At 36.6% G+C, this 23,675-nt stretch overlaps 1 protein-coding gene across 2 annotated transcripts in view; it reads right to left on the bottom strand.

Annotated features, from left to right (window-relative positions):
- The window catches only part of LOC149199363 (protein EDS1-like), a 46,099-nt gene extending 24,976 nt beyond the window's left edge, over positions 1-21,123 (bottom strand). Inside the window, exons 1-2 of one of the 2 annotated variants that reach the window (XM_089402411.1) lie at positions 20,787-21,122; positions 20,344-20,665 (exon numbers count right to left, since the gene is read on the bottom strand). In XM_089402411.1, the coding sequence (XP_089258537.1) occupies positions 20,344-20,661 (318 nt within the window). In that variant the 5' untranslated portion in view covers positions 20,662-20,665; positions 20,787-21,122. Of the gene's footprint in view, positions 1-20,343 lie in introns of both variants that reach the window. The other variant, XM_089402412.1, reaches the window with a different exon arrangement.
- Between the last annotated feature and the right edge of the window lie 2,552 nt (positions 21,124-23,675).

Here is a 23,675-nt window from a genome sequence, read left to right as displayed (position 1 = left end):
TTATATGTGATTGCTGCTTCCAAAGGTGGTCGACTAGTCTTCCTTATATAGTCTTCTAGTCCCTTCAAAATAGGCCGACTTGACATGTTTGGAAGGCCGATTTGTTGCTTGAATTTTGACTTGGTCTTAGAGGGTCCCTTGACTTTATTTTGGCTCAAATAATTTTCTTTTACAATATGTAACATGCCCCAAATGGGTCTTTCATACATGACAATGACTTAATGACTTGTAGATTCAATGACAAGCCCTAAGAGCTTACAATGGGAGCTTTAACCTAAAAATAAATTTCCTTGGGCATGAAACTCATGCCTCAAGAACAACAATAATAAATTTATTTTCCTCATTACATTAAATGCATAAAATCATGATTACATATGTCATTATGAAGACCAAACCTAGTTACATATTTGAACAGTCTATGCACAACACAATCTCTTATGAGATTTGATCAAAAGTACCATTGAGGTTAAACAGGGCTCCCATTGTCCTTCACTTTCTTTGGGATATACACTAATAACTTGGAGTTCTTCTGAAATGAACACATCTAGGATGGAGATGTGTGCCTTCTCCTCCATGTCTTGTTTTCTATCCTACCTTTTTCCGATAATCTGATCCTTCTAGCCTCGCCCCTTGAAGGGTTATAGAGATAGCTAAATACCTTGGCCCTCTTTTGTGACCTTAGATGGTTGACGATCAACCTAGGTAAAACCAAAGGCCATGATCCTCAATGGGTTGAAGACCTTCTTTAATCACCATTTCTTTTTCAGAGGAGTGATGATTGAAATCACTTACCCTTAATCTGCAACATGCACTTCAACCCTGAGTTTGCAAGGGTTGTGGTTCCCTGGCCCTTCTTGAGAGAGAATGTTTCTATAACCATTTTTGGTGCATATCCTCCAAGATGTCACTCATGAACAATCTTGTTTAGCCCATAGTTTTATACAACTCTAAAGTGTGGGGACCTAGTCAACTAGAGTTTGATTGGTCTTCAATAGAGAAAGTATAGATCATCCTACTTTGTTGCATCATTAGTTACAAACTTACAAGTAGATAGTCCCCTAGCCCATCGTCCTCACATAGCATGGGGATTGTCCTTTTGGATTGAGATGGTGTTTGGCCTTGTCTCACTCTTGCATTGCAGTTGGAGTTTTATCAATACAATAAAAGGATAGGATTGGCATCCCTAATTGACCTATCACTTATCAGAGTCCATTAGATCCACTAGTTCTCTAGTTCGTTATCAATGCTGGTATGTTAGGGTCTTAGATCTCCTAGCATCTATTGCATTATGCTGGATTGACTTCATTAAGGGATTCCCTAGATTCACTCGACCACCTCTTACCTACATGAGAGGATATGAACACGGTCATTAGATAGGGAATCTACATGTAGTTTGTGTAAAGTAAACCCTCAGGGTGGGTTGCATCCAAAGTTAGCCTTTGACATTGATCACCTCATGGTTATGAGGGATTCATTATTTGACCCCATTACACAGTTTTCAATTGGATAAACACTCTTCGAATCCCCTTGGGCCAATGTAGAGTTGGATCTCAAGAAGCAATTTGAGAATAATCACTAGATTAGTCGATCAGACAAGACTAGTTGTTTTATCTTTGTGAGATGGAGATTGAGTAGCACTACATCTTTCGTTGACTAATTTACTAAGAGACCTAAGGATTGTTGCATTGTCTTTTCTGAAGGTTATAAACACTTTGTAGTTTCTTTAGGTACCTTGACTATAGATGCTTGGAATTATACATGTAGGAGGCTCTCCATCTCTGCTTTTCTATCCTCTAACCACAACCACTCATGGAACAACTTCATCTTATTGTATTACTTCTTGTTTTACGATGCTTCCAACTAAAGGTAGAAAGCAATAGATGGATAGTGATGACTCCAGATCATTGAGGACACAAAGCGCTATTCCCACCTCCATCAAACCTTGATGGAACTTCCAGACAAGATCTCATACTAGCAAATAATATAGCTACTAACATGATGTCTTCTAGAACATAAAAACAAGTTCTTCCTTCTAGGAAACCACAAAACACTCATTTGAGAGCCCACTCAATTATTCTTTCAAATATACATGTCTATTTTGATTATTCTCTATTCGACCTCAAATATTAAGGTAGACGGCTCTAATGGACCATGATCACCTCTTACCACTCGTACCATATGCTATAGAGCCATTCATTATCTTACGCATGTTTCTCCTACACTGCTTCTCCATTGTTGTGAGTTTCATTCTAGATTTTAGATTAGACTACTATATTACTTTACTTCATGCTTCTTATTTTCATAGAGGATGTGCTTTAGTGCTCTTGCCTTATGTATACATCATTGTAGCTAACAACAGTCCCATTGACCTATTCGGTCATTTTTTAGACATTAATACATTTATCTTATCTTATTTTATCTTCCATATCCTTAAGCAATTCAATACCCAATACTCCTTTGTATGTTGGTTCATCCCATCTTGTTGTAGTGTTGTGTTTTTTGCCATATAGAACTTCAAACGGGATTATTTTTTAAGACACTTGATACCCATCATTCTAGGCAAACTCAACCAAATACCAATTGTCCTCTCACATGTATAGCTTGTTCATCACATACATCCTTAGCATATCTTCAATCATTTGATTGATTCTCTCTATTTGTTCAAATGTTTATGGATGCGATGTTATACTAAAATTCAAATTTGAACCAAATTCTTTAAATAATTATTTCCAAAAGTTTGAAGTAAACTTTGGATCTATGTCTCGAACAATTTCCTTAGGTATCCCATGCACCTTGGAAATTTCCTTCATGTAGGAACCTTCTATAATATTAGTTGTCTTATGACTAAGTTTCATTGGAATAAAATGTAAAACCTTTGTCAACTTATCCACTACCACTATTATTGAATTTGATTACCTAGTTTTCATAGGAAACTTAGTGATAAAATCAATGGTTACCACTTCTTCTTTCCACTTTCGAATTGGTAATGGATATAAAAATCTTGTTAGGTGTCTATGCTCCACCTTCACTCTTTTCCATTTCATGCACATGGCTATGTAATCAGGCACATCCTTTTTCATTTATAGCCAAATGTATTGGCTTCTTATTGCTGCAATTTTTTTCTAGTAACCGAGATTTTTAGCATATGGGACATTATGATTTTTTTTTAACACTAACTTCCTTAATTCTCTGGAATTATGAACATACAATTTATTTTTATGCATGAGTATCCCATGTTCTCCTAGCTTATATTCTTTAAGTTTTGGTTGTACATATTCTAATAGTAAGCCTTCTTTTTCCTATAGGTAATGTTCGTCTGTAATGGTATCCTCTAAAATTCTTCCATTTAAATCTAATCCATTCATGTTCATGGTTGTAACATGCATGATATGCAACATCAACAACCTTTTTCTATTTTTCTTTGATATGCTTGTTTTTTCAAAGTTATATTGACTTAAAAATTTTGGTCATCTTGTTTTCCTCACATTTAAAGTTGGTTGTTCAAACAAATATCTTAAACCATTGTGGCTTATCCTCAAATCAAATTTCTTTCCATTAGGTAACACCTCCACATCTTTAGTGCATGAACTGTAGTGGCAAGCTCCAAGTTATGTGTGGCATAATTCCATTCATGTTCTTTAAGCTTTCTAGACTCACAACTAATGTCGTGTCCATTTTGAGTAAGGACACCACTAAGTCCTTTGCATGCATTTTGCATAACACAAAGTTTTCATTTGGATATGAAATCTTCAACATATGTGCATTGGTAAGTAACTCCTTCAATAGCTAGAAACTTTTCTCACATTTTGTTGTCCAATTAAACTTAGTTCCCCGCTTTTGTAAGAAGTGATAGAATAAGCAATCTTGGATAAACTTGCTATAAACCTCTTGTACTATCCAACTAATTCCTTGAAATATCTAACCTCTAAAAAATTATTTGGTGTTGGCCATCCCCTAATGGCTTTAATCTTATTTGGAATCACTACTATGCCTTTGTCTAAAATGATATCCCCCAAATAGTGGATCTACTCTTGGTAAAAGGAACACTTGCTTAGCTTGGCATACAGTTAAGGTTCCCTTAACACTTGTAACACCAATCTCAAGTGTTGTTCATTTTCTTTCTCTGACTTGGATTAGATAAGTATGCCATCTAAGAACACAATGACAAACTTATCCAAATCATTTCTAAATATTCCATTTATCATGCATATAAAGACAATTTGTGCATTTGTTAATCCAAATGACACCACTACGACTTCATAATGTCCACATATTTTTCTAAAAACGGACTTGTTGATGTATTCTTTCTTGATTCTCAATTGGTGATATCATGTTCTAAATCTATATTTGAAAATATCATTGCTCCTATTGGTCAATCCAAGAGGTCATCAATATTGGATTCACAATTATACTGAGAGGGGGAGTGAATCAGTATAATGCCAAGTTTTACTTATTTAAATCCAACCAAACATAATCAAACATAAATTTCATAAATTAAACAAGTAACACAAGATATACATGGAAACATTTATGAGACAAAATCACAAAGTTTTTTTATATGAAAGATCTTGTAAACACCAACCTATTGGAGACACCAATCCCATTTGTTATTTTGTAGGCACCAACTTATAGGAGACACCAATCCCTTTTGTTACTTTGTAGGCACCAACCTACATGATACACCAATCCCCTCTGTTGCTTTGTAAGCAAAAACTAATAGGAGATACCAATCCCCTCTACTATTCGATTTGGAGGCACCAACCTATAGGAGACACCAATCCCCTCTACTGTCGGGTTTGTAGGCACCAACTTACACGAGACACCAATCTCTTCTACTATCAGATTTGTAGGCACCAACATATAGGACACACCAACCCCCTCTACTATCGGATTTGTAGGCACCAACTTACATGAGACACCAATCTCCTTTACTATCAGATTTATAGGCACCGACATATAGGAGACGCCAATCCCCATTACTACAAAAATTTGTAGGCACCGACCTACTTTATAGAGTCTGCTTGCTTCTTAACAATGTTTATTAGTTGCTTCTACTTTCACCAAGTCCACTTGCTGCTTCTGCCTTCACTAGATATAATATTTACCTTTGCATTCACCAGGTCTATCTGTTGCTTCTTCCTTCATCATGTTTACTTTTCCCAAAAACTTGTTTCTTTTCTCTTCTTCCCGAGAATGAACTTGCACAACATGCCGCATATCAACTTTTTCAAATGCGCCTTTGAAATTTTTACGACAATTACCTAGGGATTTCTTCACTTCCTATATTTCACAATTTGAAACATCTCAGAAAGAAAGTTATAACAAAAATGTCGAGCTAACATGTTTGAAGCATGTTTTAGGAGAATTCAAGAACGCTAACTTCCTTAGATCATATCTTTGAAATTATAGTGAAATGTGGGATAAAAGTTCTACTATAGGTATGCTGAGATCTCTTTTCTATCTCTTCTAGATTTCACATTATAAAACATCACAGAAAGAAAATTATAGAAAAAATTCCAAGCTAATAAGTTTGAAGAATATTTCAAGAGCATTAAAGAACAACAAAATTCTTCAGATCATATGTCCAAAGTTATAGTGAAACAAGGTCTAAAATTTCTACCACAAGTACCTTGAGATCTGTTCTCTGTCTCCTCCAAATTTCAAAGTCTGAAACATCATAGAAAGAAAGTTATAGGAAAAATAGAACATTCAAGAAGCCTAACTTTCTCATACCATATTGTTGAAATTATAGCGAACAGAGACTTTAAATTTTAAACACAAGTACATGAAGATATTATGTTTGTATCCTCCACGTCTCACATTCGAAGACATCCTAGAAGAAAAGTTATAACGAAACTACCAAGCTGACCTATCTGAAGAAGATTTAAGGAGAATTCAGGACGCCTAAATTCCATAGAGCATATCTCCAAAATTATAGCAAACCAAGGTTTGAAATTTTTAGCATAGGTACATGAAAATATTCTCTCTAGTCCCTCCAAGTTTCGTAGTTTGAAACTTTCCAGAAGAAAATTTATAGTCAAAATGTTAATATGGCTCGTTCACTTCATAAATCACATTTTTGTTTAAACCTTTAGACTCCAAGAATCACCCCAAAAATATTCCTCGACTCCTCTTGCAACCTCATATGTCTTCTTTCTTGGATACACTTCAAATGAACTCATCTATTCTTTATTTATAGTGTTTCTATGTTCACTTATGGGGCCAACTTGTAAAACTAGTTGGATTGGCCTCCTTGTACTTTGGTTGGGTCATCCTAAAGAAATCTTTTATATCTCCTCATTTATATGGATCTTGAGGGAGTTGCATATACCATTGGAAAAGTCTCAAAATAAGCTTTCCAATCATATATCTTATGCTATGTGAGCTATGAAATTAGAGTAAAAATGTTTTCAAAGGTAGGGTATCCAAATTGGACAACAAAATTCCAAAAATAATATTTCCAACAATATTCATTTTCCAATCTTTATTTTGGACATATGTAGTCTCCCCTTGTCTTTGGCATCAATGACAACAATACTTCGAACAATCAATTCTAGGTAGGTGGTGTTTATTCTTCATAGTGGCTTTATTTATTTGTCTAAAGTTACTACGAACCCCAATGTTTCATCCTTCTTTTTCACAAAGTATTGTTACTCCAAGGTCAGACACTTCGGTGTATGTACCCTTTCTTCAACAATTCTTCTAGCTACATTTATATTTGTACTCACACTGTGAGGATTCCTTGATATCAGAGTAGCTATGGGCAATAATGCAACAAAGAAATTTGTATCCCTTTTTGGTTCTAGTCATTAGTTGAAACAATCATGATCTTTCAAGCTTACTTTTATTTAAATGAAATTTGTCCACTAATTTAGGGTCAACGTAACTATGACTTGTTCTTTAATCAATTAAAATAGTAATAAAATGATTGTAATCTTACCTTCCACCTCAATCATGTGCGCTTGATGTTCTTCCTATCGATTTTCTAGGACTGCATATATCATTGGAATATTTCATCCCATGTCTTCCACTATGTAGCTTCCTAAAGGTTGTCCAAAGTATTCATTTAGTATTTTTTGTGAGGGGAATATTTGTACACATGCTCTCCTTTGACTCTACATTTTTGGATTTGCCTTAAGTCGGTTATTTTTTTTGCTATGTTTTAGTACTTTTTATATTGAAAGGGGGCTTGAATTTGTTCCTTCTCTAATCTTATTTCTCCTAATTCCTATTCTTCCAAAATTTCTAAAATATTTCTTTACTTTTCCCTTGCTCATACAAATACTTGGTCTTTCTAATGGCCTTTGCAAGAGTCTTCGGTTTATCAAATTGAATTTTTATTTTGTAAAAGGATGACAGTGCACTTAAAAACTTTTATGTTTACACTTCCTCTTTGATAAAGCTCACATGCCTCAATAACTTCAAGATTTATTTTCATACTCCATGGTTATGTTCCCCTACTTGAGTTCAAATAAATCTTGCATATTCTTGTCATACTTGTGTTGTGAAAGGAATTGTTACTGGAAATATTTCTTGAATTGCTTCTAAGAAATCATTTTTTGTTTAATGTGCATGACTTGCGTCAATTGTTACTACCACATAAAGGGTTTTCCTTGTAAATGGTATATAACAGTGTCGATTTCTAGATTGGATGAGTAACTACACCACTGAAAATATTTTTTGATTCCAAGAAACTAGATTTTAGTGCCATCTCCTTTTTTTTCACCATTAAAGGTTGGTGGCTTAGGTTTCCTAAGAACACCTTGTAACCTATCTAGTTCATATATTCTTATGTGTTGCCTAATAGGTAACACTTTGGTGTTACTCCTTGATTCTTTAAATGCATATAAATTTTTGAATGGATGAGTGGGTGAGTAATGTTGTGTTCGAGTTTTACTAACACTTTTTTAATGACGAATCCTTTCTAACTATCCCTCCTTAACTATCCCTCCTTCCATGAGGTCTATTATCTTCGTCTTGTTTTGAACTTGATCATTCTTCAATTGTCTCTACAATTGATCTAGACTTTATAACAAGTGTTCATTTAATTTTGTTCCTCTTGTACTCTTATCATTCTTTCATCTTTAGATTTGTAACTCAACACTTCCATTCTCAAAATTTTCATAGTCTCTGCCACTCTATTGACTTCGCCTGCTTCCATGTCTATTAAGCTTTATTTCATCATTACCTAAATTGATGTTTAGGCCTTTAACTTTTTCCTTATGGTTGTAGATTTTCTATGCATCCTCAACATCTCTAGGCTTCAATCTTGAGCTTGACTTGTTCTAAAATTAATACTAACTTTGCAAGCAATGTGCATACAAGTAGTGCTATTTCGTACATCCCATTTTCAAAATTTATAATGCCTTTTCAGTTCTAGAAATTTTACATATTGTAAAATTTTCATTGATTAGGTTATGAGTCCAATTAAATTCATAAATATTCTTGTGACACTTCTCCAAGTTTTAAACCTTTAGACATATTCTCCTTTGAATCAACTTTCCAATGATTTTACCCATGCCTCATTTTAAGCTTTGTGCTAAATTTATGGTTCTCTGAATTTTCCATTTCTATCCAATTTGTGCACTTTAGCCAAGAGGCTAACTTCTACAACTTGTATATAAAAATTTGTCAAGAACTAGAATTTTTTTATATCAAACATTGATAATATGGGTGACACTGAGTACACAAACCTTCATATTGTAAATCTATTGTTCATAGCAAATTCTGCATCAATTTGGAAATGTCAACTTTTCTCTTTTCACATTTTCTCCAAACTTGGACTTTTTAGCCAAAAAGACTTTTTTTCGAAATGGAGTAGAACTAGGAAATCTTTATTAAGACAAAGTTGTCTAGCTTGTTGAGGAGGTAAATATCAAGCAAATAATTTTTTCTATATTTGTGATTTGGGCTCCCTTTTCCTCCTTTGGAATACCTAGAAAGTCTCTTGGAATAGTGGATTTTGGTATGTTTTTGCATCCCATTCCAAACCCCTTGGAGTTTCACCAAATGCTCATCTTGGTATTTTCATGTTTGCTTGATTCATTTAAAAAAAATCATTAGCAAAATGACCTTTGTGAAGGAGTACCACACCTTTCTTCAAAAATCCCTAATTTGCAATTTCTGAACATATAGGGAAAAATCAGTGAATGGCTCTAGCTGGCACTTTTATGGCCTTTGACATTACAGACCTATCCCTAAAATTTCACTTGAATCTTAGCAAATCTGCTCTTGTTATGTCCAAAACAAAATTTTAGCTCCCGACTTTTCTTAATATGCCTTTATTTTTGTTGATGTGGCATCTTAGCTGACATGGCATAGCATGTGTTTGTTGATGTGGTACTAGCGTCCACCCGTTAGTCTCTTGTGTAGCCATGTCATACCTTGGGCCACCTAGATGCCCCATCACCCCCAAGTATCGTCCTCTCTTTCTTTTTTCCTTTGCCTTTCCTTTCATTTGCTTTTGGGCCCAACTTGTAATTGGTTCCCACTCGGCACAACATAGATTGTTGATGGGATAGAATGGTCCAATTGCTATAGCACTTGATCATCCTTTTGACACACGAATTCCCTGCCATCGATCATAAATCAATGACGATGATTGATTACAAATGAACAAATAGCATACGAGTTAACAACTCCCATCGATCCTATTACCACTTATCAGTGCAGTTTTGGTTGGGGACATGTAGCGCATGCTAACTAGTTACGAGTGCAAATGCATCGAACTAATACTACTTACCTTTGGATCTATAAATGCCCTATTGCATGGTTTTCCATGTCACCCATGGGTTCTACCACCTTTGTGCTTTTATCCTTGAGTTTTCCATCGTGGTCCACGAGTGTGGACTTGCCACCTAAACAATCCGTGTCATCACCATAGCATTGTAGACGTCACCCATATGGAATAATAAAAAAACAATTCATTTTTTTTTTAATGTTTGATTTTGAAGAAACTTCTCCTTAATTGCCAAGGCACCCTCCAACTCGCTCACTACCAAAATTGATTTATTGGCCATCGAACCCGAGTGTTGTAATTTATGCTTTGGTACTAGAATGTAATGTATGCATCATTGGGGTATTTTAATTTTCTCTTTCATCGATTAAAATTACTATGATACCAATTTTAATTAATTCATTGTGGCACAACAACAAGTTCATGAAAACAATTAACAATTATAGGCTAATGCAATACATAGCGTTAAATAAAAAATAACAGTGTTAACACAACATGAACATAAAATTGAGAGCAAAATACTTATCTTTATAGATCAATCACATTGGCTAGTTGTAGAAGTGGATCTTTTGCACAACTTTACGTTCTATTGCAATATTGTCTCTTGGTAACAAGCCAGTGCCACCCTAAGGCTATGAATCCACTAGGATAGGTGCTTAAGGCCAACTCTAAACCACACACCAACTTAATGAACACACTATTAAAAACTATTCTCTCTCATAGCAATCCAAACTTGCCTACTCTTTTTCCTCCTCAATGTGCAAAACCCAAAAAAAGGAATCCCCTTCTTTGCAATGCAGTAGCTCATGCTATTCCACTTCTTTTCAAGGCTCTAGCACTAACTAACCAAAAAACCTCAGTGTTGGAAACTCAAGGGAACCTCAGCTATGTATGGTCATACTATTCCACTTCTTTTCAAGGCTCTAGTACTAACTAACCAAAAAACCTCAATGCTGGAAACTCAAGGGAACCTCAGCGATGTATGGTCAAGGGAATCTCAACTATGTATGGTCATATGTGACTGTAAAGTTAACACGCATACAAACGCAATTCCATTATTGCTGGAATATTCAATTTTTCCTTAAAAAGCCACTAACATAAACTCTGTGCGATAGTCACCTTTTACAAAATTTAAAAACAAAAAGGAATAAAAAAAAACCAACAACCAAAAATGTATGATTAATATATACATGCTTACAATATACCACAACATGTAACCACTTTCCCAACTAACTCAAAAACTATAAATCAAATAATAAAATTTAGTTTTTCTTTGAATCCAATAATATAATTTAGGTTAACCCCTTAACTCTCTTTCTTGTAGAATCATAACCCCATAACTCTTATCCTTCTTTAGAGTTATCTTTTTTATTTATAGCGAGTAATAGATATTTTTTATTATTATTCAAGTTGTTACATTACTTAACCCTTCAACCTTCATCATATACGAATATACATTACTAATCCAGAAATTAAAATTAACATATTACACAGGGCACGGAAGCATCATTGCCTTCTTCACCATTGGATTTGGCCTGGAAACTCAATGGCCGTGAATCATTGCGAGTGGATTATAGTGAAGTCACCCACACAAACCACCTGTAATTACTCTGCATTGTTGGATTGGGCCCCGCAATCGGACAACCGAAATGAATTGCGAGTGGATGTCAGCTCAAGATGACATCACCTGATTTTTGATGTGCAACCGCTCTTCACCATCAGATTATTCCGCTCTCATCCAATGGTCCGTACCAAACTAGTGTTGTTTTGCATGCATTTTTGAACATCTAAGATGAACCATCATTTCTCCAGGGCCCAAAATTAATTGACCGAGGTGCTAACTGAATAAGAAAATTAAAAAGGGGCGTCCTTTAAGAAAGTGAACCATGGATGCGTGGCATCATTTCTTAGAAGCTCGCTGGAATTTTAATGAAACCATGGATGCGTGGCATCATTTCTTAGAAGCTCGCTGGAATTTTAATGATGAGTCATAAATGTATGGAAAAGGAATTTATTGAGGTTGGGTTGGTTTATTGTAAAGCGGCGAGCTGCATCAATAACATAATGAAATGGGCAAGTTAAAAACATAAAAATAAGCGAAAGGCAGATAGGAAAAATGATACAGAAAGATTTGAGAATTTAATAAAAAACAGTTATTTCACATTGAAATAGTTACGTAAAGAAATTTTTGGATAATGTTTTTTTAGTTTTCCTTTAAATTTGTGAAATTTATAGAATTCAAGTTTATGAAAGCTAATATGAAACTTAGACCAGAGGGCAAAATTTACATTGCAAAAGCCCCTCGAGTCAACATTTTAGTTTCCTAGATGTTGGATTTTGTAATGATTTCTTTCATTTGTACAGGTTCCCTGCCTTAGATTTGTGTGAATGATTTGTGGCTGTGCGCTTTGAGATTCATTTTCCAATTGCAGCCTTGGATATACTAACGGTTCCATCCAAACGTACTCAGCTCATTATGGCATTCTTCGAGCGAGCTTTTCCTTACAATCTCACCGCTCACAATAATGACTTAAAGGGAGCTCATATGGGCAATTTCATCCCTCTCAATTTTACTTAACCTATCTTCCCAAAAAGATGATGTCTTTACAGCAGCATCTTTTTCTTCTTTAGTCTCGGTATAATTGATATTATATAATTTATGATAAATAAAAGTAATACGAGGGAAATTAATTATAATAAGAATAACATATAAAATATAGATATTTTAATTTAAAAAATTTAATCTAAACAAATTATAAATTATTTATTTACTTTAAAACAGCTAATAAATTTATTATTACTATATGGTTTAATCACAGTTATGGCTTGAGTTAAAAGTAGTCAATCTGATCAAGTGAATTTTTTTTTGTTCAACTCAAATATATTACAATGGAAAATTTCCAAGTTTTTATTTATGGGTTTTAGTATCATGGGTCACCAAAAACATGTGCTTGAAACTATCACTTTGGATCTAACAATTTTAACTATTTCACCAAGTCAAGTTTATCTTAACATTCCCCCCTTAAAACTTGACTGAGGAAACCTATGCTCTCTTCCTCTATCATGTAGGCCTATTCACACTTTACCTGCACAGGTATGCATGCCTAATTGGGGCTTACAACCATATGGCCATATGCATGTAATTTACAAATTTCATCTCCAAAGTATTTTATTTTTATATTTTTTATTATTGTTCTGGCACTTATGTTGTCATTCTCTCACGTCTACACACTTGCTCACACCAGGTGCTCTCCTCACCAGATCTCACTTTTGTGGCTGCATCTTACCCTGTTGGACCTTTATTTCTTCTCAACCAATCTTTGCCTATGCAAGCATCATCTCTTTCTATACGCCACAATCCCTTGGCCCTGAAACCACTGTTAGAAATGAAGACAATGCAAGAGAAAATAATTATAACAACAATAACACATACAAAGATTTAATGTGGAAAACCCAAACTGAGAAAACTTCAGCTAATAGATCTATTATTATCATATGGTTTAAATACAGCCACGTTGACTTAAAAACAGCAGCCAAGTCCGCAAACATCCGAGGTCAGCCAAATTCAACTCAAACACATTACAATAAAACATCATCACATGTACTCCATTGGTTCTAATCCAGGGAAAACCAAAACTATGTACCTGAAACCACACCAATAAACCTGAGAGCTTTGACTTTTTTACCAAATCAAATTCCATACACACTTCTAAATAAAATTTAACAACCCCCTCGTATCCCCTCCAACATTCCAGCTGGCCATCTCCATGGACACCTTTAACTGTCACAAAACTCAGCTACTTGAGGGAACTCTATAAGAGTATCTCATCTCTCTGAGCTGAATTCTCAATTACTTTCCATAGAATCTGGATATTATTATCCTCGAACAATATGACTGATCTCTGTCGTGCCTAGCTTGTTTGCAACTTGTTCATCCTCATGCTCAGGTTCCTAGCTTGCATTGATCTTTTCAAAGTAGCAACTCTGCCAATACGAAGCGTTCACAACCTGCGACTTTGATAAATACAATTCCTTCCCACTAGCACCAGCAAGAAACCTGCTTCGGTACCTAGTGATGCAGCGGCACGAAGTGAGCCCACAAACTAAGCGCTTCTCCCCTGTACTAAAAAAAATTGCGAATAAACGATGAGGAGAATTGATATTGTAACACACAAGGCCTTGCTTATACACAACTGTAAAAATCTCACTCCAATAGTGAGAGGATAAACATCAGGAGGAAGGGAAGCCTCGGCCCTCTTTACAAACTTATTCGTTGGAGCATAACAGGGTCCCGTTGTAACACTAATTTTGATTCCAACAAGCCTCTGTAACTCTCCCCCTTTTCAACCTATGTACTCTGTTTTAAAAGAAAGTTGTTTTATTTAGGTTCATAGAAGATGATGTTGTGATATTCTTTATTTCAAAGATGTTTCAACTATTATGATGTTGTTTTAAAATTTTCTCAATTATATAAATGGCTCAAATTTTCATATTGCATTATATATTTTTGTTTTTTTATATATAAAAATAATATATTATCACATACATCTTATTATTAATTTTTTAATATATCATCATATACATTTTATTATTAATTTTTTATATATCATTACATATATTTTATTATTTACGAAGTAATTAAGATTTATATTTTTCCATCTTTAAGTATACACGGCTAAATGATGACAAGTTAGCATAAATTGATGAAGTAAATAATGATGCTGAAAATTTTTGGACAACTGTGTGTTCTCAATGAGATGTCTGATGTTTTGGGTGAACACTTCACCCATATTGAAGGACAAAAACACTTAATTCATATTCAGGGACAGAGAGCTTGATCGATTAAGCTTTCTATTTCTGAAAATGGGTGAAGTGTTCACCTGTAAGATCGGACGTCTCATTGAGAACACATAATTGTCCAAAAAGTCTTCGGGGCCATCATGAAATTATGAACTGTGAAAATCTATGTACAAAAATAAACTATTTTTATATCTATTTATTTTATTTTATAAAATTGTCTTTTGGATTAATCACATCATTAAGTTATGGTCGATATTTGGAACCACCTAATCCGAAAACAATCTAAAATCAATATAGATTACAAAAATCTAAAATCAAATCTAATTTTTTTTAAAAATATTATTCTTATATATAAGTGATCATGAAAGATAAAATCTTACTTTCACAAAATTCCTTCACAAAATTCCATTTTCCATTTTCTCCTGGTATCTTTTTTCCCTAACTTCTATATTACTCTATTTCAAACCAAATCTCCAAAAGTCAATAGTTCTTCCACGTATCCTCTCCAATTTTCCATTTTTAATACATCTGATCTCATAATTCTTATCATATATTTTCTTCGATTTCCATTTCCAAATACATATCAACGACTTCTCATATATTGTCTTCAATTTCCATTTTCAAATACATATCAACGAATTACATTACCAACTAACACTTATCTTGAGATGCACTCTATACTTGCATCAACAATTTACATAGCAAAACAGAGCATGTATGTACAATACAACCTCATTACAAGATTAAATTCCATTACAAACTGCATCAAAATATTTTAACCGAATTCTTGTGTAACAGTCTAGGCGGGCGACCACGTGTACACCGAGCTCCTACTATCAGAGAATTGAAACCCTATAGCATGTTGTGTAGTTAATTGAGGGAAAATGGTCAGAAGTGCGTGCGCCCTATGTAACTGAAAATGGAAGATACACTCATGCTACTGAATCAGATAGCGTATATAATAGGCCCACACTGACTATAATTGAGGGAAAATGGTCAGAAGTAAGCGCGACTGGTGTAACTCAAAATGGAAGATACACTGATGCTACTGAATCAGATAACGTAAATAATAGGCCCAGACTGGACTCATTCATTTTAATTCTTCACACCAACAGAAAGATAATTCAATATCTTTTTTTAAAGGGTCGAGTTAATTGCATCTTAAAAGGAGGCACACTACAGACTGGGTGGGGTAGATCCTCAACTGTAACTTGCTTCTGTTCACTCAATAATCAATTCAAAGATAAAAATCAAACTTTGAATTAAAAGGAGGAGTTGCAGCTCACAGGTGTGTACAGCACCTGGACACTGCACTCAAACAAAGAGGAGACTCTCTTTCTGGTTCACTCTACATTACATCAAATGAATATTATAATATTAAATACATCACTGAAAATTAGGTAGTTGTAAACAACCTCCTAAACTCTAGGAACAAATCCTAAACTAAGGAGATGCGTTACAACCATATAACCATTTCTCCATTATTTTTAGCTCCCCCCTTTAATGGAGAAAGGGTTATTCTGCACTCCTAACATCCCTCCAAATAACTCAAACTTTACTCGCCCTAGAGGCTTAGTAAAAATATCAGCTAAATTATCACAAGTGTTACAATACTCCACACATATTTCTTTTGACTGTATCTTTTCTCGAACAAAATGAAACTGAGTGTCAATACGTTTAGTATTTTTATGGAAAACTGGATTGTAAGCAAGCTTTATTGTGCTCTGGTTGTCAGTTTTGATGCTGGTTGCTTCTTTCTGTCCTTCACCTGCATCGCTAAGCAATCTCCTCAACCAGATGGCTTCGCATGTGGCTGCACACAATGCCTGGTACTCAACGTCACATGATGATAATGCTACAGTACTTTGCTTTTTGCTACTCCACGAAATAACCCCAGATCCAATACTAAATGCGTAACCTGTGATGGATCTACGATCACCCAGGTCACCTGCCCAATCAGAATCTGAATAACCTACTAAAGTAACATCAGAAATGTCAGTGTATAAAATACCATAATTACAAGTACCACTAAGGTACCTCAACACACATTTGCTACTTGATTTCTTTGATCAAATTATTTGCATTTCCTGTTATGATCATGTCATCCACATGCAAAGAAATCAAAATGATTTGCCTCTGTTTATTTATCTTGGTATACAGGTCTGGATTGTTGAGGCTCCTATGAAAACCATGCTGTATAAAAAATGAATCAATTTTCTCATACCATGACCTGGGTGCTTGTTTCAAACCATAAAGTGCCTTATGCAATTTACACACTAAATGCTCCTGCCCCTTTTTCACAAAACCAGGAGGCTGTACTAAATAAATTTCTTCCTTTAATTCTCCATTTAGAAATGCAGACTTAACATCTAGCTGGTGTAGCTTCTATCAGCGATGGAATGTGGCTGTCACTGTTAGAGTCTTCCTTTCCATCTTCAGCCTGTTCATGAAAAATAACATCTCTGCTTGCAAAAACTTTATGAGTCACAGGATTATATAACTTGTATGCCTTATACTCTGTGCCATATCCAACAAATATACATTTCAAGGCTTTGGGGTCTAACTTCTTTCTATCTGCTTTTGGTATATGAGCATAAGCTTTAGATCCAAATATTCTTAAATGACTAACTGCTGGTTTGAGTCCAAACAATGCTTCAAAGGGGGTTTTGAAGCCTAGACATTTAGTAGGACTCTTATTCTTTAAATAAACAACAGTATTAATGGCTTCTGCCCAAAGACCATTCGATAGACCTTTACCTTGAAGCATACTTCTCGTGCACTCCACAAGAGTTCTGTTCTTGCGTTCTGCTACTCCATTCTGCTATGGAGTGTGTGGCACTGTGAATTGCTGCATAATCCCATGCTGCTTGCAGAAGTTCATGAACTCTCCTAACCTGTATTCTCCCCCTTGGTCCGAGCGGAGAATCTTTATCCTCTTTCCTGTTTGGTTCTCTATCATAGATTTGAACTCTTTAAAGTACTGAAAGGCTTGACTCTTTTTACTTAAAAAATACACCCATGAAAACCTAGTGCAATCATCTGTAAACAACAGAAAGTAATATGCACCTCCTAAGGACCTAGTTTGCATAGGTCCACAAATATCTGTATGCACTAGTTCTAGGATGTCTCTTTCCTTTCTATTGACATGCAAAGGGAACTCTTCTCTATGCATTTTCCTTAATGCACATCCATCACATTCCAGCTTGACATTATGAAAAACAGGGAGTCCATCGACCATACCTTTCTTCTGAAGTAAGATGAGGTCTTGCAAATTGAGATGTCCAAATCTTTGATGCCAGAGATTTTCGACTGTTGATCCAGCTGCAACCATTGCTTGTCGTGGCATACTCTTTGCATCCAATCTGTACAAATTCCCCACGCGCACTCCTGTTGCAACTGTTTCCATCTGGCTATCCTTAATGACACAACCATTCTTAAAGAATTGCACCTGCATGTCCTGGTCTGTAATCATTGAGACAGAGATCAAGTTTTTCTTAATTCCTGGAACATATAATACATTTTTAAGATGTTTAATGTCACCACTAGGTAGCTTCACAGGAATATCTCCATATCCTTTGATCTCATACCCACTGTCATCTCCTAGATAAATTTTTGATCCACATGCAGATTCTTCAAGAAATTCAAAACAGTCCTTCTTACCGGTCATATGTGAGGATGCGCCAGAGTCGACATACCATATGTCGTCCTCATCTCCCTTTGATGCTGAAAGAGCACAATCGACTGTGAATAGTCGAAGATCATGGCTGTGGTCCTCCTCTTCTCCAGCAAAACAGCCCTGGTGTTTCCTCTGTTTGCCTCTTCTTTCATCCGCCTGCCTCTTATAGCATTCTTTAATCTGATGACCAGGTTTCCCACAATAAAAACATCTCTTAACATAATTATCAGTCATACCTCTGAATGATCTCTTTTGAAAAGAGTTGGCTCCCTTTTGCTGCTGCTCTTGCGGTTGCTGGCGCTGATGTTGGTGCTGGTGCTGCTTCCCTCTGTACTGTCGCCTCTTCGCCATCAGAGCAAGGTCATTGCTCTGAGTTTTCAGATTTTGTCGTTGCTCCTCCTCCTGGAGCAGAATCGCTGTCAGCTCATCAAATGAAGGGGCTTTCTCCCTCGCTGACAGTCCTGTGATGAACGTCTGGTATTCATCAGTCATTCTATTCAATGTGAGTGTGACTAGATCTGAGTCGGACACCTTTTCTCCAATAGCTCCCAGTTTGTCACTCAGATCTTTGACTCTGGCCATGAATCCAGCAATGGACTCATTCTCGTCCATCTTCAATGCAAACAGTTTTCCTTTGAGTGCCAGAACATGATTTGTATTCTGAGTCTCGTACAAGTTCTTGATCGTTGTCCATATATCAGCGACTGACTTAGAATCTCTGATATGTGGGATAATATTGTCCTTAATGGACATCTTCAGTATAACTTTTGCTTTCGTTTCTCTTTTATCCCAATCTTGTTCTTGGGTCGCTGTTCCAGATCTCTGCTCATTTCCCTCAACGATCGACCATGCATTTACGCTCTCCAGCAAAGTTTGCATTTTGAATTTCCAGTTGGAGAAATTCGATCCATCGAGTTTGCCAGACTCGTGGAGATATGATTCTATATTGTTATTAATTTTCGCCCAACTGAACACTCCAATCGGCCACCACCGGGCAAGTCCGATCTGCTACCACCGAACAGATCAGGAACTTCACTGTGCCACCACCGGGCAAGTCCGATCTGCTACCACCGAACAGATTAGGGACTTCACTGTGCCACCACTGGGCAAAACCGATCTGCTACCACCGAACAGATCAACAAACAAGCTCCAACATGCCACCACCGGGCAAAGATGCTCTGCTTCCACCGAACAAATCAAAGAGCTGCACTGCGCCACCACCGGGCAAAAAACCGATCTGCTTCCACCGAGCAAATCACAGAGCTCTGATTCGCCACCACTGGGCAGGTCCGATCTGCTACCTCCGAGTGGATCAAGGAACCTCAATTCGCCACCACCGGGCAACTCTGATCTGCAACGAAAAATTGCAGATTTCCAGAGAGAAAGAGGTTGGCTTTGTGGCGCTCTGAACAGCTACGAATCCGCGCCAATTGCAGAAAAGAAAAATTCACGATGTGCACGGAAATTGGCGCGATTAACAGCCATGGATCCGCGCCAATTCAGTCACGATTTCGTTGGCGCGCTTATCAGCCTCAAACCCGCGCCAATGGGCACGTCTGTTCTCTAAAAAATCGCGCTCGTCTGTTCTGTTCTGTATTGGCGCGACTGTTTGCAAAAAATCCGCACGAACTGCTGCTTCTTCTGAAAAAAAAATTGTGTTCCAACCCTTTCTTCGGCTCAGAGATAATCAGTGATCTGAAACCCTTCGCTCCAGGTGTTACTGCAGTTCCACCTGATCACACAGATACATTTACATGCTCTCCTACCACTACAGATATGTAACTAATGATACATCCTTAAAAAAAAATTAAGGCTATTTCTACCCTAAGTTCTGATACCAAGATAAAAATCAAACTTTGAATTAAAAGGAGTTGCAGCTCACAAGTGTGTACAGCACCTGGACACTGCACTTAAACAAAGAGGAGACTCTCTCTCTCTCGTTCACTCTACATTACATCAAATGAATATTACAATATTAAATACATCACTGAAAATTAGGTAGTTGTAAACAACCTCTTAAACTCTAGGAACAAATCCTAAACTAAGGAGATGCGTTACAACCATATAACCATTTCTCCATTATTTTTAACTTTCAAAAGATTTTAGAATAAAAGAATAGGATCGTAAGAACCTCTTTTCGAACGCTTGAGTTGTTGGAAATGTACAGAAATTGGTTGAGAGCACCCTGATGGACGGAGGCTGGATGGTTGTTCCCATCTTTCATACGTTCGAGGCAACCAACATTCTTAATTTGACACTCTCCGTATTTGGTTGCTGTAGATGTGAACAGATGGGGATCAAGTGAGCCACGGAGAGCAAAAACTGCTGTATTGCCTAGGTCAGTCCTCACATAGGAAAGATGATCACGTCCACTGATGTAAACACTTCCAGATAGCTTGCAGGCAGCCAACAACATGCTCTCTGAGAAAAAGGGCTCTGATTTGCCCATTAATCTGACATTATGCACACATCCAAGAAGCCACAGTGGTGGTCAGCAAAATATTGTTGGGTCACATTTGTAAAACAAAAGCTCATTAGTCATGATCATATTCTGGGAATGGATATTATACTAACTGTGAAGTCGAAGACCCTGCAAAAACTCCACGGAATGCCCACTCCAAAATAAACCCTTGGATGCTTTGTAATAGGTGATGGAGGGCACTGTGGGAGGAGAGTGTTTATAGTGGGAGGATCAAACAGTGAGTTGAAGAAAGGTTAAAAGTTCATTAGTCATGATCATATTCTGGGAATGGATATTATACTAACTGTGAAGTCGAAGACCCTGCAAAAACTCCACGGAATGCCCCCTCCAAAATAAACCCTTGGATGCTTTGTTTTAAGTGATCGAGGGCGCTGTGGGAGGAGAATGCTTATAGTGGGAGGATCAATCACTGAGGTGAAGAAAGGTTAAAAAACTCCGCTCGTGTCTAAATTCGACCTGGACAAAGTATTTGGCCATGGGACATAGGGGTCCTACACGCTTTGACTGGCAGACAGTTCCAAAGGTTGGAGAGAAATAATGTGGAAAACACAGTATGCTAATATAAAACAATATACCATTTAAAAAAAATTTGTACATGTATGGATACTCAGAATTTCCAATGTTATTGGATTATATAAAATTTAAAATTCTAAACGCATGGAAATAATATCATTTTATGGAATCTTTTCCATGAGGATTAAGCAGTAGGCTAACGTGGGATTTTGTTCTAAATATAGCATGTGATAGTCTTGTAACATGACACTAAATTAAATAATTCAAAGCCATTTAAAAAATTGATTTTTGTTAATTAATTTTTATAAGGAGAGTTTAATAAAATGAAATAATGTTTTTAGATGGCTTTACTCCAGCGTTAAATTCAGGCATGTTAAGCGACATTTGAAGTGAGGGGCGATGCGAGGGAGGTTGCGTCGATGGCCTCCATGTGCCCACTTCATGCAAACATGTTTGATGTTTATAGTTGAAACGAACTTTTGTCATTGGATGGGATTGTAGGATAATATGGTGATGGGATTGCATAGTAGTGGGCATTCTTGCTTTGATTGTGCAATGAATTACCTCAAAAAAAAAATGTCGATTGTCATTCAAGGCATTGTGTTTCCCAAAGTTGGTTTGGTTAGTTATATGCATCACCGATGAATTTTTCCCAATTTAGAGTATTTGGGCAATGATTTAATCGACGCAGGGTTTAGCAGACAACAAATTCAACTTGCTCGAGCTTATAAGGTTATTACAACAATGCTTGTGGAAAGACTAGGCACATATTATGCCCCCTTGTCATGGTGCCTCTCCTTTGCATCTTGCTTGGTCTTTGATTAAGGCTATTCTCACGACCCCTCATCAAATGGATAAGGTTTTGCTCATTTGGGAACAAAGCTTTGGTGGGTTTCTTCACGCAACAACAAATGATAATGGTGGACATTCTCTTTAAGTCTTCCTTATTGGGCTGTAGATAACTTTGTTTCAATGTTTTCTTTTAATTTGTTACTCCAAGCTTTTGCAATTCGTCCTCACTAGTGTCACTTCCTTAAAGCAATGACATTATCACCCCCTAGGATGATTCTAATCCCTTCTCGCCTGGGCTCCTCGCTCTGCTTGACTTTTATTTTTCTTAGATTTATACCTATTGAGCATGCCTTGACAAAGAGCACACTCCCTAAGAGGGGTTGGAGGTCGTGATGGAATCAACAATGCACATGCCCTCTTTAGAGCACTTGCAGTCTCAGAAGGATACAGGATTCATATGCCACTGGCAGTACAATAAAAAATTGAGGGTATCGAACAAGAGGTGGCAAATGAGCATGAAGATATATTAGACACCGAGGTGCTTGAGTCCATCTCTAGTTGGATTCCCGATTTGGGCTCAAAGAGAGGGTGGTGCAACCAATTTTTACTCATTATGGAGCTATATTGGCATCTCAAGGAAATGTTGGGTAAAGTTTTATTCGAGCAAATTGAAAGTTAATCTAAATTGATCATAAACTAAATACTGATGTAGAAGTGATTAGCCGTCTAAGAATTGAATGTTAAGTGAAAGCACATAAATCGAGGTAAACTGCTTGAACGGAACACTTTACGACAACTGATTAAACATAAAATCGATGCATAACAGAAGTGCAAACAGTAAAAACATAGCGATACCAGACAAAAAATTGATGACAGAGTTCGTCCCTGATGGACTACGTCTTCGGGTCCGCTTTCAAGATGGACGACCATTTTTATTAGAAATGAGAAGAAAGGAGTCGATTACACAATGATCTAGTCAAAATGAACTTGCACACAGGCAATTCTGACCTCTGTCATCAGATAGCCCTCTAAACCAGCTTTCCAACGCTACTTACGGTTTCCAATTCTGACTCTCGATGCTCTCGAAACACTGAAAACGAAATTGCATATGTCCTCTAGAATTTGCATACAAAAGTCAGAAAACCACTCCTCTTTCTCAATGAGGGAAAAACTGCCTCTTATAGGCCTCCAGGTTCATGAAACCACTTTGGCTGAATGTATGGTGAATTTGGTTAGGTTTTGGATATTTTACAAGCTCAGTCTAGCTGCATTTTTCCACCTAGGGTTTAGTTCCATGGTCCTCGCATTAGTTGGTAACCAAAAAACTTAACAAAACCCAAATTAACCATATATTAAATACATAGTTGTTTGCGGTCAGATTGATGGGGTCGGAGCTCTGACAGCGCATGTGCACAGTTGTTACAAAACAAGGTTAGGGCTTTGGCGGTTCCGGCAACTGCCCGTTGACTGCGCGGTCTATCGTTCGACATTCACATGCTAACGGTTGCATACAATTCTCCGCGCGGTTCCGGTCTACTGATTGTCGGCTTCCAAACCACATTTTCCCCAATCACATGACAGTTGACCCCCGCTACGGTTTTCAACACGGTTTATGCTGTTATCCGCGTAGTGAATGCTAACCATGAGCGGTGTTCATATCTGCGGTCCCACTACGG

The sequence above is a fragment of the Pinus tabuliformis genome, chromosome 2_1 (assembly GCF_031772625.1).
Source record: "Pinus tabuliformis cultivar Carrire ecotype Pingquan chromosome 2_1, CPIR1, whole genome shotgun sequence".
In the NCBI taxonomy this organism is placed as follows: Eukaryota; Viridiplantae; Streptophyta; class Pinopsida; order Pinales; family Pinaceae; genus Pinus; species Pinus tabuliformis.
Note: the sequence above shows the minus strand (reverse complement) of the source record. Positions and strands in the feature narration are given on the sequence as shown.